The 18,288-nt window shown below is 54.0% G+C and overlaps 1 protein-coding gene across 1 annotated transcript in view; it reads right to left on the bottom strand.

Moving 5' to 3' along the window:
- Window positions 1–7,578: 7,578 nt before the first annotated feature.
- The window catches only part of CFAP65 (cilia and flagella associated protein 65), a 34,253-nt gene continuing 23,543 nt past the window's right edge, over window positions 7,579–18,288 (bottom strand). Inside the window, 13 exon segments of the mRNA XM_076342835.1 lie at window positions 7,579–8,005; window positions 8,008–8,110; window positions 8,113–8,192; window positions 8,878–9,011; window positions 9,693–9,989; window positions 11,088–11,210; window positions 11,579–11,805; window positions 13,515–13,580; window positions 14,181–14,315; window positions 14,922–15,038; window positions 15,510–15,653; window positions 16,982–17,140; window positions 17,900–18,091. Of these exon segments, the coding sequence (XP_076198950.1) occupies window positions 7,815–8,005; window positions 8,008–8,110; window positions 8,113–8,192; window positions 8,878–9,011; window positions 9,693–9,989; window positions 11,088–11,210; window positions 11,579–11,805; window positions 13,515–13,580; window positions 14,181–14,315; window positions 14,922–15,038; window positions 15,510–15,653; window positions 16,982–17,140; window positions 17,900–18,091 (1,968 nt within the window). The 3' untranslated portion in view covers window positions 7,579–7,814.

Genomic DNA, 18,288 nt, shown 5'->3' with positions numbered 1-18,288 from the left:
CGGCGTTTGTGGAGAGACTGCAGGAAGGGCTCGGGACCCACCTGTACACTCAGAGCATCCCTGAGCATGGCGGGGCTGGAGCTGGATCCTGTGCTACAAGAGAAGTGCTCGTGCCTGCTGGGGAGCGCCCGGGAGCGGCATTCCTAGGGCAGGGCAGGACCATGCTTGGGGCTGTCAGAGAAATTGCAGACATGGCCAGCCAAGGAGGTGTGGAGCATTTTGCACCCCACAGACAACCTACTGGGGTGGGAGGAAAGCAGGTCCATTGCTGTCCCATCTCCTAGCCCTCCAGGACTCCCTGCTGTCTCCATGTGGCTAGGAGCAGCCCCGGGCTCCGAATGTTTCTGTGCTGGCAGAAGGCAATGGGGATGGGACAGGACACGGGATGGGACAGGAGTCCAAGTCAAGCACTGCACTGCGCTTTGAGAGCAGGGCAGGCAGTGGGCAGTGCTGTCCTGGAAGAGACTCCCCAGCTTGTCAAATCCAGCCCCCCCATACCCTTCCACAGCAAGCATGGGCAGGGGTATTGCCTCCAGCAGGAGCTGGTACCTGGCCCGCAGGATGAGGGTGAGCAGCAGGTGAAACTTGCCCAGGGCAGCCCAGTGCACAGGCAGATGGACCCTGGAAGGACTGGGAAGTGCAGCTCCTGGGACTGAACCTGGGCAGAGGCGTGTGGGAAAGGATGCGGCACCCCCCCCATCCTCTGCCCTCCCTCCGCACTGCCTGCACTGTGTCAGCAGATAAAGCTCCCTTGGTGCCAGCAGACCATTGAGACCTACCTGCGCATTTGGCAGAGGCTGGCGAGCTCCACCCTGGGCCAGTGCTGTGCCAGGGCAGGGCAGTGCTGCCAGGGCTCCCTGTGCCTGCCACAGCCCTGCAGTGCTGCCGGGGCGCAAGGGCCAGGCTGTCCTTCCCCAGCAAGCTGCTGCAGGCAGCGGTCAGCCGCACAGGTGGGATGCATGTGCCTAGTGTGTTACACATGCCTGTCATGCCAAGAGCATGTGGACGTGGGACCTGCACCTCACAGCCTGCAAAGCTGAGTGTCAGAAATGCCATGTGTACCAATGCCACGCAGGTCCCATGTCCCATGCGTGTGCAGGTCGCATGGCATTTGTGCATGCTGCGTGCAGATTGTATCATGCATGCACTGCCTGTCCATCGCTTCATGCATGTGCCATGCACAGGTCATACGCTGCACGCGTGTGTTTAGGTGAAGATTGTGTGTTGTACACACGTCCTTTGTGCGCTCCGCACACAGGCTGTATGTTCATCCTGGCATGCGTGCTGCAAACCAGCTTGCATGTCCTGCGTGAGTTGCAAGCAAGCGTGCGCTCCCTACATGGGCTGCAGGTCGCGGGCACATGGGACACGCTGTAGCGGTGTGCGGGTGGTGTGGCGCATGTGCGCGCCAGCTGCACGCTTGCAGACGGGCTGGACCTGCCTAACGCGAGCCGAACGAACAAAACGTTCAGGTCAGGTCTTGCACGTGGGGCTCGACGCCAGGCAAGTGCAGAGTTGTTCTGGGCTCGGACGGCGTGGGCTGGAGGGGTGCTCTGCCATGGGCTGCCAGCAGCCCCTTCCCCATCCTTCTTCCTGAGCCGGGTCCCTCCAAGCTGGGAGCCGCTGTCCGTGCTGCACCCACTGCCCTGAACCAGCTCCTCCGGGGGTAAAGTCCGGAAGGTTGGATGCTTGACACCTGCTGCCTGGGAAAGCCAAACAGAGCAGGGGTGGGTTAAACTGGCACAGCAGGGTGGGGAGGCAGGGTGGGAAAACAGGGCAGGAAGGAAGGAAGGAAGGAAGGAAGGAAGGAAGGAAGGAAGGAAGGAAGGAAGGAAGGAAGAAAGGAAGAAAGTAAATGAAGGCGGGGAGTGGAACAGAAAGGATCAGAAAATACAGGAGAGAGAGAAGGGAAGAGTTAAGGGAAGGGGACAGCCGGGATGGTGTCCCCTGAGCCCATCCCCTTCCCTCCCGAGAGTTCGGGGGTGCCACTGGGCTCTCAGTGCTTGTCCCAGGGGAGCCCCCAGGGCATCCTCCCCGCCCAGGACCCTGCTCCCAGCTGGGCAGGCAGGAGCCCGGCCCAGGTGTGCCGGGCTACAGCACCTCACCTGGCTCCGGTGACACGCTGGCAGCTGGCAGGTGAGCGGCTTCGCCTTCCCCCGCCGGCTCACGAGCAGAAAATGAGGGTGACGCCGGCTGGATGGGGCTTTTATAGCCCTGATAAAAATAGCGCTGGCTGGCCGGTGATCGGGGGGCCGGAGAGATGTGACTGAGCAGAGACAGGCGAGAGGGTTGGGCTGGCGGCGGCGAGCCTTCTTCCCAGCACACCTGTCACGGCTCTGTGTTTGCTCAGAGCAAATATTGACCCAGGGAAGGCAGGCTGGGCAAGGGAGGCGATTAGCCCACCTAGATTAGAGGCAGAGCAGGTCTCTATGCAAACTCTCCAGGGCTGCCTTTGTTAATGGGAGCCTGATGGGCTGATAGGAGCCAGGAGCCTGGGTGCTGGCGCGGGCGGTGGGGAGGAGGAGGTGGGGGGGGGAGAGGAGGAGGCATTCATTAACCTGCACTGGAACAACACCAGCTGTCACTTTTCCACCCACCTGCCTGGCTCACTTTGCAGCTGGGGGTGAGGGGAGAGCGGGGGGCCAGGGGAGACAGGTGTGGGGGTACCCCACCTGGGCAGCTCTGGGGTGGGGGCTGCTTGCTTGCAATGCCTTGGGCTGCTGAAAGGTGAGGGAGCGGTAAGGTCCCGGGGCTGGAAAGCAAAGCTACCGCCTATCCTAAGCAACCTGACACTGGTGCCAGTGATGGCAAGGACCCCCTTGCCCCCCCCCAATCCCCCCACTCATGCTGAAGACCCCTTGGGCACACCAGGGAGATGCACACTTCATTGACAGGAGCCCACAGACCTCTGAGCCGGGCAGCAAAGCAGAACTCAACAAAGCCACCTCTGCTCGCTCTCTTTGGGAGCGTTTCCAGCACGGCTGCATGGGCCAGGAGCCAGCCCTCCCAACGCAGCCGCGAGAACAGGATGTGTTTCACTCCATGTGCACATGCCTTCCCGTGGAGTCACCGCATCCCAGAGTCACACCACTCTTCCGCATCCTGGCTGTGTCACAGCGGGGTAACCGGTGCAGACACCCCCATGCTGGCTCTGGGAGCAGCGTGCAGAGCCCATGGGGGCCAGGAGAAGTTTAGACACACTCCTGTAGCACCCAGCCACGCTTCTCAGCCCTGACAATCCTCAGCTGATCTCAGCTGGAGCCAGCAGGAGCTGGCCTATCTCTCTGGGTTACTCTGGCACCCGCAGCTCCCTGGATAACGGAGCATGAAGTGCAGCTTCTGTGGCAGGAGAAGTTCCTTTGTGCAAGTGCACTGGCGTGTTTGTTTGTGTAGATGGGTGTGTTTGTGGCTGGGGAAGGGGGTAATGCTGCTTTAACACCCACAGCAGACACCTGCAGGTATCCTGGTCCTGGGTGTGCTTTAGAAACTGCCACCACTGTCCTTTCCAGAGCAGGAGTGTGCTTGCAGTGGATTCCCAAATATAAGTGGATAGGTGCAGATCCTTATCAGCCACTGCCACCCAACTCTTCTTCCCTGGAGACTTGTCTCTCAGAATCAGGATTTTGAAAGGCAGGCTCCATCCCTCCTGCCTGCTGCTGTCTCTGGGGCTGAGGTCCTGCAGGCTCCCAGCCCAGCAGAGCCTGGCACGGGAATGAGCTGGAGTGATGCCAACCTGCTGGCCTCGGTCACCCTGATCCTCTTTTCCAGTAGTTTTAGCAGCAAAGGAAACGCAGAACCACTGCTGCCCTGGGTTGTGGTGCTAAGAGGAAACATGATATTCCCTCTCTTTTTGACACTATACAGGCCCTGATGCTCGGGCTTGCCCACTTCTTTCCCAGCGTGGAAAACGCACTGGGCAGGACTCTCGCCTCTCCCTGCCAGGCCACGCACCGGCAGAGCAGAGCAGAGCAGCAGCTCCTGGCATAGGCTGCCTGGCTGCCCCCCCCCCCTTTCCGGAGAAGCTAGAAAACCCCCAAACACCACACTGCTGCTGCTGTAGCTCCAACAGACATCTCCAAGACAGCACTATGTGCTCTGCCAGAAATGCTTTCTCACCCCAACCTCTCTCCTGCAAGGGCAGGGCCCCACCACGCACCAAATAACAGCAAAGACTGCCCTTGCAGGGCTACCCTATGGAAAACGGGAGAAAAGCGGGTCCCTTGAGCTTGCAGAGTGCCCTGCACTGGACAGCTATCCCAGGCAACATCTTCCACCTGCCCTGGCCCTGGCATCTCCAGGGCAGCACCTACCGGCGTGTGCTCTTCCCTGGCAGGCAGGCAGGCAGGCAGGCAGCGCTGGGACCCAAGCCCCTGCTTATGCACTCAGCAGGGCTGGCCCCGGCAGAGGCAGGCTCAGCCTCCTCTTGCAGCAGCCAAGGGTTTGTGCTGCCTCACTGTCCCATGAGGACTGACCAGCTCACACCAGAACACCTCTCATGTCCATCGGGAGCCACCGTTGTGCCCCGGCCTGACCTGGGCATGGACTAAAAAGTCCCCATTCCCAAATACCAAAGCAACACAGCTGAGCCAGCAAAGCCCGGCATCTCAGACATGGGAGGCCAGGGATGAAGGGTCTCTTCCCAGTCCTGCCAAGGGTTTTGGGAGGATGACCTTCACATTTTTTCTTTCCAGACTTTACCTGGCCTGCGCAGACACCGCAGGCTAGTCAGGGCAGGACCTTTCCAGGTTCCTACCTAATACTCAGTACAGGGGGAAAAGGGGCCGATTCCAACCAGGGGCTGTGCACACCTGCAGCAGGGGGCCCAGGGGACTGTCCCCTAACACTGCCACCTTTCCCACATGGACACAGAGCCACGCCAAGTGGGTCTTTTGCAGGGGATCCAGGCTCCCCAGCTGCAGTGGGACAGCAGAGCCTTGCAGACACCCTGGCAGGGAAGACCAAGAGCAGCTTTGTTCCCTTCCCTTTATCTCCCAGACAATGGCACGATTCAGCAGGTGTTAAATGTTTTAATGGGATTCAGGATAGCTTCTGTTGCCCACCTGCCCCAAGGCCATTTCACCCCTCCCTAGGAGCCAGGACTAACAGCCAAGAAGAAAAGGCCTGTTGTGTGTTGCATTAACTGCCTGATGACTGAGCACTCCTGATAACTAACACAAGAAGGAGGGGAGCCCCATTAGCTTGCCAAGCCATCCTCACGCTGGCCGTATACCTGCCAGTAGCCTGTCCTGGATGGCCTGGCCACCAACCCCAGCCCCATGGGAACATCACCCTACTTCACCACCCGAACACCAGTGGGAAGGAGCGGGACCCGTATCTACAATATCTCCATTAGAGAGATGTGCATTAGAAACATGGCTGGTGTTGTGGCAGGGGCCAAATCCAGTCCTGGAAGCCAGTACAGCAAGCTCAGACTTCCTCCTGCCTGAGACCCAAATGTGGTCAGCAGAGCCAGGGCTTCTCCCCTCTTCTGGGAACTGGGCTGTGGGTCTGGCTCTACTACAGTCCCACGGTTCATCGCCTTCACCCTTGGCAGTGGGTAGCAACAAAGCCTCTTGCTAAGGGACAAGTCCTCCCCACCAGCGCTGCACATCTCTGCCCACCCTTCACCTCACCACTGCCCCCAAGATGCAAGTGTGGGGAGGAGCAGCAGGGAAGCACTGAAGCCCTTGGGTGAGTGCATTGCTGCAGGCTCCCCACTCTGCAGAGCTCACCCCAAGCGGTGCCTGGGGGTGCTGCTGTCTCCCACTCCCTTTGCCAAAGGGACAGCGGTATGGCTTGGTTGCACATGCGAGTGTTTTCCAAAACCAGGGCCAGGGTCTAGTTCCCAGCTTGAGAAGAGGAAGCAGGAATTTCCCCAGTTTGGGAAAGGGGCTGTCCCTGGTGTATTTTTAACTTAGGATGAGGATAAAAGAAGAAAAGTGCGTGACAGCTGCTAATGGCTTTGCTTGGTGCACGCTGAGTGGTTCTGGTTGACAGGCACCAGAGAAGACCTAGAATAGAGGTGACAAACCACCATCTCACACCTGAGCCGAGGGAAGAAAGATTTCTCTCTCAGATGTGTAGGTAGCTCTCAGACCTCTTGTTCCCTGACTCACCCGTTGCTGAAGGCACTGTCTCAGGGCTCTCTCCTACTAGAGGGACCCTAATCAGAGAAGTGAATTTACCTCTGATAGTGCTCCAACAGGCAAGTACAGTGTGAGTTCCGTTTTCTCCAGGTCCAGGCTGTGTTCAGTACAGGAGAGTGGGGAGGATAGGAGCTTTAATGACAAAAAAGTCATTCCCTGCACATGTGTCTGCACTCAGGCTCCATCCATTTGCTCTTGGGTGTTACAGCACACTAACACACAGCATTTCCCATGTTGACCCATCTGTGCCACAAGGCAGAGGAGTTAACAGCGACGCAGTCCAGAGAGCATCAGATCACACAGCAGGTCTGGGGATGGACAAACTCACTGACCCTGTCTCCGCTGCTCCAGGCTGCTCTTGGGCTCCTGCAGGCAGCTGGACTCAACCTGCTTTAGGACAATGGCGAGGCTCCTGCCCCTGCCTGTGTGACCCATTTGGGAAGCCTGTCACAGGACTACAGAGCATCTGTAGCGAGCAAATCCTACTGAGGAGCCTGCATCAAGCAAAGTCACCCTAATTGGACTGAACAGCCAGGCCCTGCTGCTGCCTTGAGCTGGGGAGGAAGGAGGTGGTACCCCGTCACCTGTTCAGCACCAGCTGAAGCCCAGAGGAAGACAGAAAAGCTGCCGTGACTTAGCATACCTGGCACACAGAGTGTCGGGGAGGGAGGAGAGGGTCTTCACTTCTCATGAGAAAGATCCAGGACCCACGTGAAGGCCCCAGGAGCCCAGGCTGAGCTCAGGAGCTGGCAGTGCCTTTGCTGTATCTCTGACAAGAGGAACAGCTCGGCCCTGGGGCTTAGTAATGGTTACGCACGCAGGGCTCCTGCACAGAGCAGAGCGCTGGGGTGGTGCTGGATGAGCTGCAGCACCCCTGGGCACAGCAGGCATCTGCCCTCTGCCGAGCAGGGCGAAAGCCCTCTGCAGCTCCTCGTGCACGGTCTTCTCTTGGGCTGCAAGGGGAGAAGGTGCAGCCCCGGTCTTGGCTCGGTGCTGGCACCGGGAACACAGGACAGGAGGGTTTGGAGGGGGACACCAGCTGCATCCCCCCCAGAGCAGGGTGGCTGGGTGAGCCCTGCGTAGCGGAGCCCGTAGCAGGGCTGCAGAAGAGGGGAGATGCTGCAAACCCACCCTTGCTGCCTGGCACGGCCGGCCTGCCGGCTCTGCCGAGGAGCAGGCAGCCGGCGCCCGGCACCGGGCGCAGCTCCGCGCTGGCACCTGGGATTTCTCACAAGTAACACTGCCACCTCCCGGCTGTGACAAACCCCGCTCCTTCACAGTGATACCCTCCCGCAGCCTGCCGGACCCCTGCGCCAGGCCAAGGCTCAAAGCATCCCCTTCCCCAGGTGACAGCCTTGCAGTTTGAAAAGGGGATAGCTCCTCCAGGGCGCTCCCAAACCCAGATGCATCGATTACATACGCTACTCGCCGGTGCCTGTGTGCCCAGAGGCCAAGCTCCTTTTATTGGGCTGCCGAGTGTGCTAGACGGTGCTGCAGCTGCTCTCTCAGGCTGCAGCTGCTCTCTCAGGCTGGGTCGCTGTATGTGGGACCTGCAGTAGCCACTGGAGCAAGGAAGGGGAGAGGAGGATTTCAGTACCTGCACCCTACTGATGTCGGCAGGGGCTCAGCACCTCAATGCCCAGCTGTCAGTCCTTCCTCGGCTACATTTCAAAGCAGATTCCACTTCTCTCCCAGCTGGTACAGACTGGGGGCAGTGGGAACAGTCACAGAGGCTGTCCATGTGCTCCCTGTAGCGCAGGGAGGTTCTTTTCTGATGACGTGGCCAGCCACAGAGAGGAGAGATCTCATGAACTCTGCTGTGGAGTTACCAGAGGATTCAAATTGGAGCTGAGGACATAATCAGGACATACCTCCTGAGAGGCAGCCAGCATGCTGAGCTCAGGTCATGGTGTGAGAGTGTCAGAGTTGCTCTGGACATCACAGGGACAGGATGAAGAGTGGAGACAGTTGATGCGCTTGAAGAGCTCAAGCAGCACAGTGCCCAGCAGTTATGCTCTTGAGGGTGGGGGTGCTGGATTGGTGATTCTGAAGAAGAAGAGATTGCTTTTGGGGTGGGGGGAGTGCAGGCTGTTGCCGCCTCACCCCAGGCAACTATCCCTCCCTGAGGGATCACGGGGAACACCCATCATCTATCTAGACAAGACTCCTGCAGCTCTGGAGATGACATCTCCATCCAACAACCTTCTCCCACGCTCCCTCAATCCAATCTCCCTGCACTTCTCCCCAAGCTGGGGCAAATCCTCATGCTTTGCCCTCAGCCCCAAATCTGCCTCCCCAACGGTGGCCATTCCCTCAACCTAACTAGATCCCACACCATCTTGGACTACAAAAGCTTTGCCCCCTTTCTGCTGTCAAAGGCTGTGCTGCCTGCTCCTTGACCCCTTTTCCCAAGAGATCCTCTTTGTGTTGGGCTCTCCAGTGCCTCAGGCTGGCCCCCTTTGCCAGCTGTTCACTCACAGCGCCCTGCCCCAGAGCTGCATGATGGTCTCGGGTCCACAGAAAGGCATTACCACCTCTGCTCTGTGGCTCAGGATAAACCAAGAAGGGGCAGAGGCTTTGGGAGGGGATTCCCCCTTTTGCACAGGCAGCCTTGGCATTGATAGGCATCGATCCAGCTAATCCACATGGTCTAGAAAACGGGCTTGTGCTTCAGCCTGACATATTAAGGACAGGTCCTGTCCCCCACCACAGCACAGATATACTCTGCTACCTTCGGAAAGGGCTGGGGGGGAGAGCAATGACCCTGGGCCGGGCTGTCAGCACCACCTCCCCACGGCTGGCTTCGATCAGGATATTCTGCAGTGTGTTTTCCAGCAGCAGCTCCACCAGGTTCCCAAAGGCCGGCTGCCTGGAGGGGCAAAAGTACAGGCAGAGGACAGCTATCAGAAAGCAGATAAGGCAGGCTGCTTGCTGTGACTCCTCCCAGGACACATCAGGCACAGCAGTGGAGCACACACTCTTCCCTACACACTGAGGCCAATGAACCAAAGGCTTGAGCAATGGGGTGCTGACCCTTCTCCCAGAACTGTCACCAGCTGGCGTCAGGCCTTGACCTCAGACAGAGCTGTGTGACTGTGGTTTTACGGGTTTCTCCCTCCAAGCTGTGCTGTAGTTAGTATTTGTGCATATGCTCATGGCCTGTAGCAGCGTGCAAGAGTGTAGCCACAGCAAATGCAAAGTGATGAAATACTGCAGTAAAAGTAAAAGGTAAGGTAAGCACCCACTGCACTCTAATGTGTAATACGGCCAGGAGTGTCCGAGCGTAAAGCAGACTTTACTCACCACCAACATCCTGGCACTGCCCAGGACTCAGCCCCAGGACACAGCAAACCTGCACTCTTCACAAACCACACTCGGGAGAAGGTGGCTAGGCAGGCTAGCATTGATTTCCACCCAGAGCACACAGAACACCCCAGCAGAAATGCTGCAGGGCAGAAGCAGAAATGGGTTTCTGGCCAGGTGGTGTGCTGCCATGGCTCTCCTGCCTGTGCAGCTCTTGCCTTTTCTGTGTGAGTTCTTCCTCACCTGCTCATCATCTCCTTCTGCTCCCTCAACTGCTCATGGTGCAAAATCTCACTCATCCTCTCCCAAGACTCCAGAAAATCATTGTTCGGAGAGGTTTCCTGCCTCATTTCTTTCCTCTCTCCATCCTTCTCAAGGTAAAGATCTGGGGAAGCAGAGACCCTGGAGGGGACCGTGGAGCACTGTCTCCTGTCCCGGAGCTCTGCTGATTCTTCACACCGGAACTGGGAGAAATATGGAATGGGCTCATCCAGGCTTCTTCTTACTGCGTCATGGAACTGGGTGTTCTCCAAGAGGCCTCTGGGAGAAGGAAAATAATGGATGAGTCCCAGCAAATCAGGTATCTGTATGATCCCAGAGGATCATTACAAGACAGTACAAATCAGAGGAAAACCCTGACTGATGTCAATGTTTAGTCTGACCCTTCTTGCTTTCTGGGTCTAAGGGAGGCAGCAAGATGGCTTGAGCTAAGGAAACTACCTTTGCCTCCCCAGCACTGGTTCTTTATGCAGCTGACAGACAAAACAGTTGAATCCCAATGCAGCCTGTTCCCAAGATCATGGCAGGCAGAGTGCCCTGGTTCCTGGGCAGTGACACCGATCACTATGCAGAGATGGGTGCAGCCCCTAGCTGGGGAGCAAGACTCTGCCTTTGGCTGTGTCCTGGTTTCGGCAGGGATAGAGTTAATTTTCTTCCTAGTAGCTGGTACAGTGCTGTGTTTTGGATTTAGGGTGAGAACAATGTTGATAACACAACGACATTTTAGTTGTTGCTAAGTAGTGCTTACACCAGTAAAGGACTTTTCAGCTTCCCGTGCTCTACCGACTGAGAAGGCTGGAGGTGCACAAGAAGCCGGGAGGGGGCACAGCCAGGACAGCTGACCCAAACTGGCCAAAGGGACATTCCATACCATGTGACGTCATGCTCAGTACAGAAACTGGGGAAAGCTGGCCGGGGGGGCCGCTGCTCGGGGACTGGCTGGGCATTGGTCGGTGGGTGGTGAGCAATTGCACTGTGCATCATTTGCTTTGTATATTATTATGATGATATTATTGTTATTATTTTATTTCAATTATTAAACTGTTTTTATCTCAACCCAGGAGTTTTTCTCACTTCTACTCTTCCAATTCTCTCCCCCATCCCACCGGGGGGGGGGGGGGGGGTGAGCGAGCGGCTGTGTGGTGCTCAGTTGCCGACTGAGGTTAAACCACAACAGGCTGTCACACCAGGACTCCTGAGCTTGTAGCCCCCAAGGCAGCCTTTGACAGGCTGGATCCCCTGTTCTGGTGCAACGCAAGTGCACAGACTCCTCTGGGATTAGCAGGGGGCTGGCTGTGCTGCACACACTCCCCTGAAGGACAGGGGCTCCAAAATGGGTGAGGGTGAAGGGACACGCACCTGATGACACCTGTGAGTATGTCAGTCACTGTCTGCAACTCCTGTTTGGAAGCAGCAGCCAGGGACAGCCATTTGGGGTCCATGTCCATCCTGTCTCTGTCCCTACTCCTGTCCACAAACTTGCTCTCCAAGGGCCAGTCGCTGAAGGGGCTGAGAAAGAAGGAGTTGTTCCATCAGTGGCAGCACTACTGAACCAAACTACCAAAGACCTGCATTGTCCTGGCTGAGCAGCAGCACTGCAGGCAAGCGGGGAGTGGTGCAGGGTGCTGGGGAAAGAGTGGGAGCTGTTGCACTTGTGACAGCAGCAGGAACACTATCATAAAAGAGGAGCACTGAGCTCTGACAGTATCTCCCTTTTGAGGGAGGGAGAGAAACACGTCCTGTCAGCTAATGCTGGGGAAAGCAAGGCACCTCCTGCCTAAGCTCCAGCTTCAGTGCAATATCACAGCATGGACAGCCCTGGTTCAGATGAAGATGCCAATCCAAAAAGCTGGATCTCTTACCGGGACAAGAAGTATTTGGGGAACTCCGAGGTGAAGTTGCTGTAGAAGTCCTCAATAGAGTAGGACCTGGCTGTCACACCAAGGTGTAAGAGGATGGGCTTGGGAGGCTCTGGTTTGACCCACACACGGCTGGCTTCTTTGTCTAAGAGTAGCCTCCTCTGAAAGTGTCCGGCAGGCAGATTGGGCATAGGGTGGTTTTTAATAGGGGGTAGCGTCTGTTGGAGAGAAAGAAATGGCAGGTACTTGGTTGTTTCTCTGGCCATAGGTAGGCCGGCATAGGTGTAAGCATTGGCATGAGAACTGGAAAGTCCAGCAGTCAGAACCACCAGATCCTGGACAAGAGACAGTGTCAAAATGATCTTGGCACTGCAGTACTGTTATCAGGCACGAGTGGCCAGGCTGGAAATCAGGTCCGCTCCCTCCTCACCGCCTAGCATGCGAGCCCCGAGTGTCAGCAGGGTTTCAGGGTCTCCCCAGGGCACTCAGGGCTGTTGTACTCAGCTCTATCCCTGTGGAACTCTGGGAGATCACCTCTGCTCTTCTGAGGACACCGGGAGTGCTGTGGGAGAAGGGATGTGCAGGAATGCATGCGGAAATTGTCCCCCGAGCCTGGAAGGAAGCCAGGAACTGACTCCAGCCACACCACATGGGCCAGTTTGGGGTTGAATTACCAGCAGTCAGTTTGGGGGAAGTTTCTTAGGGCAGGAGTATTCCAGAAGCCTGGGCCAGAAGGACACCACCCAGCTCTGGAGAAGCCCTCAGGCATCATAGGACTTCAGTGACCTTCAAGACATAGCTGTCCAGCCTCTGGGAATGAGGCCAGAGGCCTTCACCGCTCCTGACACAGACACAGCAGGCCATTGCAGGCTCCAAATTGTCACTAGGAGCTAAAACCCTAGAGGACTAAATGAAACTGTTTTTACTTTTCCACAACCATCCTTATGTTCATCCCAGTGAATGCCTCGACCTGCATCACTGATCACACCTAACAGCACAGGGCAGACAGTCCAAGCTAGAGCTGCTCTGAGCTGATACCTTCACACAGGACACTGCAGGGCATGCAGAGGCACTCTGCAGGGTCCCAGAAGCACTGTTACAGCCTTACTATGGTGGCAGTCCTGAGATAACAAGCTATGACTCCTAGCTGAATGAACCTGCTCAGGCCCAACCTCACACCAACTCCTCTTAACCCTTCCACTTCTCGGGTTGGCTGGTTCTCCACAAGCCCTGTCATTCCCACAGCACATGCTGCCGCTGGCTGTAAGCGCAGCGTGGCTCTGCCTTTGGGCCCAGGCAGTTCTGCAGAGCATTCACTGGGACCTTGTTCACACCTTGCCACCACTGCTGGAAAAGCTGCCTTCACAACTCAGAGCAGCTAACGTGGGCCCATGCACACACTTGTGTGAGCTTGAGGGGAAACAGAGATCAACCAGGCAAATTGAGCTTTAAAGCTTTCCATGCACTTAAATCAAGGCAGTTCCTGCCTGCAGCTTCTCCCGAGGCACAGAGCGCAGCTCTTTCAGCAGCGACAACAAAGTCTGCACCATGTCACGCCAGGGTCCTGCCGCTTTCCATCATGGCACACATTCCATTGTGGCCCCAGTGTGAAACCAGTCCAGGTACCGACTGCCCTGCCCACGTGCATCTTTTCTGCTTATTCAAAACCTTTCCCCCTTTCTCCAGTCACGGGTGCACATTTGGTTCCAGTTTCACTTCCTGTTCGCCTCAGCTGGAAAGTTACTGCCCGCAGGACACAGCCAGACAGTCTGATTCTTCCGGCTCCTCCAGTCTGTCTCCCAGAGCCTTGAAGCTGCAAATCTTGCTGTGCTCTCTGTCCAGGCTCCCATGCTGTGATATCCAGCATCTGCCTCTTTCCTACAGCAGTCAGTTTGATTCTACTATGGGCGAGACAGGCCTGACTTACTTTGTATTTCCTGATCACAGCTGAGGATTCAGGAAGATTTTCTGTCTCAGCAGAATCTGATGACCTCTAAAAAGAAAAAAAAAAAACAAAACAAAAAACCAAAAACCAAAAGAAAAAAAAGAGGAAGAAAGAGAAATCACAGTGTAGGAAAGATATGGAGCAGAACAACACTCCAGGATTTTGTTTTACTTTGCCCCAGCTGAGAGTCAATGATCTCATCCTCACATTCTTCTCTCAGGCCACATTCTTAATGTTAGTTACACATTTCTCTCCGGTGTTTATTCATGGTTAAAAATCCAGTGATCGGTTTCCAGCGCCACTGTTTGCTTCCCCCCCCCCCCCCCCCGGCTTCTTATACACTTCCAAATTTCAGATGATTGTTAGCAAATTCAGAGTTTGTAAGGTGATCAGAAAAATCATTTTAATACCAAGGTCCCCACCTGCTATCCCCTCTCTCAATGTTAAAGAGAGTGCAAGAGGGTTCTTGGCTAGAAACCAAGATCTTATTTTCTGTTATCCACAGACCAGCTATGAGATCTTGAGTAGATGAGAGCCTCATGTCCTCTTATCAACTTGCCTAGGTTTTCTTAAAGAACGTTTCTTGTTGACACCTAGCTGCTGTTTCTGAGCTGAGCTAAGCGGGTGTAAAGTTCTGGCAGCACTTACCCCTGCAGGTGATTTTGGCTTCTTAGTTCCAAGGTCCTTCTCTGTGATGGTGAACTCTACAGCCTGCTGTTCCTTCGCCCCTTCCCACTCCTGCAGGTCCCTCTCATACTGAACCAGGGACTCCTGGATGTATACCTATGAAGCAAACCATGACTGGAGGGAGTAAGGCTAGAAAGGAGCTGCAAATAACACAGTCTCTGGCTCAAGTCCATGCCTGTCACCCATTCCTCCCTTCCAGGACATCCCAGCCAGAGCTCACTCCCTTTCCATGTCTTCCAGTGGCAGGAAGGGGAGAGAACAGTGCTATTATAAGACTTACACAGAGAAGACACAATCTCTTGCCAAAGGACACCTAGAAAGTGTCCAGAGGGACACTACTGCAAGTCTGTGCCCCCACTAATGTTAAAGAAGCAAGACTTGCTTTTTACAGATATTTAAGTCTCTGACATCCACTGAAAGCCACTCCCATTCAAACTGTGACTTCCAGTAGCTGGGTTCAACTCACAAAGCCATGTGTTGCACAATTACACCTCATCTAGTGAGCCACACAGACAGAGAGAGATGCTTAAAGCATCAGGAGAGATGAAGCTCGGTATCTTCAGTAATGAGAAGTGATGGCCAGCATTAAGAAGGATGCCTTCAGCTGGAAGCAGCAGGCAGCTGACTGCTGGGGCCAGCCATTTGGGAACTGCAGTGACATGCCCAGGTGATGGTAATATACAGGTACCTCGTGGGTCTCACCTCACACACCAGATCTATGCTGTAGAAGGAAGCACTCCCTGAAGGTTGCAGGGCGATGAAGCAAGGGATGCTCTCTCCAGGCTGCACAACCCCTGACTCTGGAGCAATCTGCAACACCTGGGGAAAGAAAAACCAACCAAAAACCACCAAGCTACAGAGGAGCTGTTTCACTATCCTGGGACTTTCCTATGTGCCTTCTCTTTGCAGGGAACACAGGACTGTGGGAACTCTCTCCCCTTCCCTTCTCAGAGGTGTGTGGCATGAGAGAGATGCAGATGATATATTCAAAGAACGACCACGGACTTCTCTGGTAGACAGGGTCCTGAGGTTCATTATCAAATCCTCTAGTTCCAGGTTCACATATCCTCACTGGAGTCTTCAGATTCCCCTTCTGAATTCCTGTCTTTCCCCCCCTATCCTAACCCTTGCCTTCACTTTTCTCTGCCCTTTCCTTTCATCAGCTAGTACAAAAGCCAAGTCCCTAGGATCGTTTCTGATTGTCTGGTTGAAAATGGAGTTGTAAGGTCCTTTTGTGGCACAACAGAGATGGGCAAGAAGGCTGTAGAGGAAAGAGAAGGAAGGACTCACCCTCTTGTCTTTACAGGTGCTTATCCGCCAGGCAAACACAACAGCCTTACTCTCTGAGATATTGTTGAGAAAGACAAGTCGACTGGCTTTGGTGCAGTCTGGAATATTTCCAAGGCAAATCCTGTGGTGTGACAAGGTGGCTGCCTGCAGGAAGCAAGGTGAAACCAGGAGGAACAGCAGGGAAGGAAGATGGGATGTGGCCATTGGGGAAGGGCAGTCACACAGTCGTCTTTAAATTAACCAGCAATTCATAGATGATACTTGCCAGTTACCTTTACCATAACAACTTAAGGGAGTGTTATATTTCTCTCATTTTTGCTCTGGTTGCAATTACTCTTTACAGCAAGAGGATAGCCCTGTTGCAGTGGGATTAAATGAGCAATGAATAGAACATGACACTGGTGCTGCGGCAGGAGAGGATGTCAGGAGCACAGAGGACCAGCAGCACCCCGATTCTCCCTGCAGCACTTGCAATCCAGGCCTTTTCCTACTTCAGTTGGCAAACACGTGAGGCGTGTGCTTGTGCAAAATCCTTATCAGCCTGAATGCAAGTTTTGGGAAACTGCTCCCTACTATACCTTGCTACTAGTATGCTACTAGTCTGTCCCATTCTCCAGACACAGCGCAAACGCTAATTAATTACACCAATCATTAGAGAAGCTAATGACTCTTGGTTACAGGCAACAGAGCCTTGTGGAATGGCATCTTCGTTGGCAGCCTGAGGCAGGTTGTTAATCATCTTCTCTTTGCTGTGCCTAGGAATGCAATCGCCCTGCTGGAAGCCAAAGAGCATATGTAGCTGTGGCTGGGCTCCAAGGTAGGCATGCTAATGTCACACAGGTGAATCCTTTACCTGCCTGGAGTATGCCTCTGCTGATGCTGCTTAATGCTGATTCACTACGCTGGAATCTGTGGCTGAGTTTAACAACAGATTGTCCAGGCCAGCTCTAGCCAGGCCAAACAAATGCCTGTCTGCTGAGCCAGCGACAGGTCAAACAAATGCATTCCTCGGGATGTGCCCGAATTAGTGACCATCCTGCAGTCTGTGTTCAGGTTATGCATCACCTGAGTTTGGCTGTGAAATGGAGGCAGCCAAGCCCTGACAGGGTATGGCAGGAGTATTTTTGTGATTGAATTACTGAAGAAAAGGTGTTTTAGCTGCAAATAAGAAAGGTAGCTGTGATGGAAGGCAACTTTTAATAGAAAATTCAGAAAATGAACAAACCCTAAACCCTTTTTGTTTCTAACGGCAGTAGAAGCAGCAAGCTCGAAGGAAGGCACCTTTCAGAACAACTGCTTTTATGAGTTAGGCTCTAGATGACCTGCTGGAAGGGAAATATCTTGCTTTATCTCATGGCAATGAACTCCCCTGCAACACAGGCTACTGCTAGATGGGGCCACTTCCATATTTCAGTCTCTCTCACACATTTTTGGACTAACCATATTATTCATATCAGCATACCTGGACTTACCTGCCCGGGCACAGTTAGCTTGGTAGAACCTGGAAAGACTGAAGGAGAGAAAACGTTGCTGGATGTGGCAGTCTCTCCTACGCTATTCAGATCGTAGCCTACTCCCTGGAAGGTGATCAGAGCTGATTCACCCTCCAGAATGTGGATGGGAACATCAACCTGCCACCGACAAGATAAGAGTACTAAGTCCAGAGTCATATTTGAGAGATGTGCAAGAAGCTAGTATACTTGCTAATGGACTAGTCTAAATACACCACATGCATGGGTGAGGAGAAATCCAGTCTCTTTTGCTCTTTCAGGCCTTGACCATCCCAGCTAACCCAGGGAAGTTGGTTAAGGAGTCAATTAACCAGATCCTGTATGAAATGGGCGGGGACTCCCTCTTGGAGCAAAAGTTGGAGTTTTAAAATTCAATTTATTTATTTTTCCATGCATCTACCACAGAGTGGGACAATAAGTAGTGCTCCAGCTGTGGCCCTGCCTGCCTGCTGCAGTGTAGGACAGAGGTCTTTGGGAAGGCTGTTTCCAGAGGGCTGCAGCAGTGTACACTGCAACGATAAAAGACACTGACTTCAGTCTCTTTAGTGAGAGTTACTGGAGGCCAACAATGAACCAAAAATCTGATCAGATACTGTTTATACCCCTCGTCACTGTTTGATCCTTGAGAAATACATATTGGTTTTGGAAGAAATGTGTTCTTTGGGAAGAAGCAATTTATGAGATAACAATTTATCTGCTCCATTTCCTGACCCGACCAGCCACTCATTTGCTCTCAAGGCTCTTTGCTTCTTGGAGGAACGGAGCTCAATTCAGCTGTAGCATGACATGGACCAACCATCAGTAAGAGATCAAAAGAATTTTAAGCACACAACAACAGAAAAAAAACCCTGTTTCTGGCAGCCATGAGGAGGGTCTTACCAAGTACATTCTGGCTTCCAGTGGTGAGAAGATCCACTCAATGTGGCCTGTTGTGCCAGGGGGGATTTCTCCTCTAGGAGTTAGGCAGGCAAACACAGGATGCTGAAAATTCTCCTCCTGGATCCTCACAATGTTGTCCAGCTGAACCTCAAACATCACAGGCATGGAGCCACCATTGTAGAGTTCATAAAGCTGAAGTGAGTCAGAGAGTAGTGCTTATTATACCATGCACAAGTTAAACTAGTTAACACTTCCCCAGAGGACTCTAATAAGCATTAATAATTAATTAGTCAGCTTGTCTCCTAAGAATGAGAAGACCTCATAGTGTCAGGATTTATCACTGAGGCTCTGATAGGAGACTGCGCTGAAGGTTTGTCACTACGTATGTA

Source organism: Aptenodytes patagonicus, chromosome 6 (genome assembly GCF_965638725.1).
Source record: "Aptenodytes patagonicus chromosome 6, bAptPat1.pri.cur, whole genome shotgun sequence".
Classification (NCBI taxonomy): Eukaryota; Metazoa; Chordata; class Aves; order Sphenisciformes; family Spheniscidae; genus Aptenodytes; species Aptenodytes patagonicus.
Note: the sequence above shows the minus strand (reverse complement) of the source record. Positions and strands in the feature narration are given on the sequence as shown.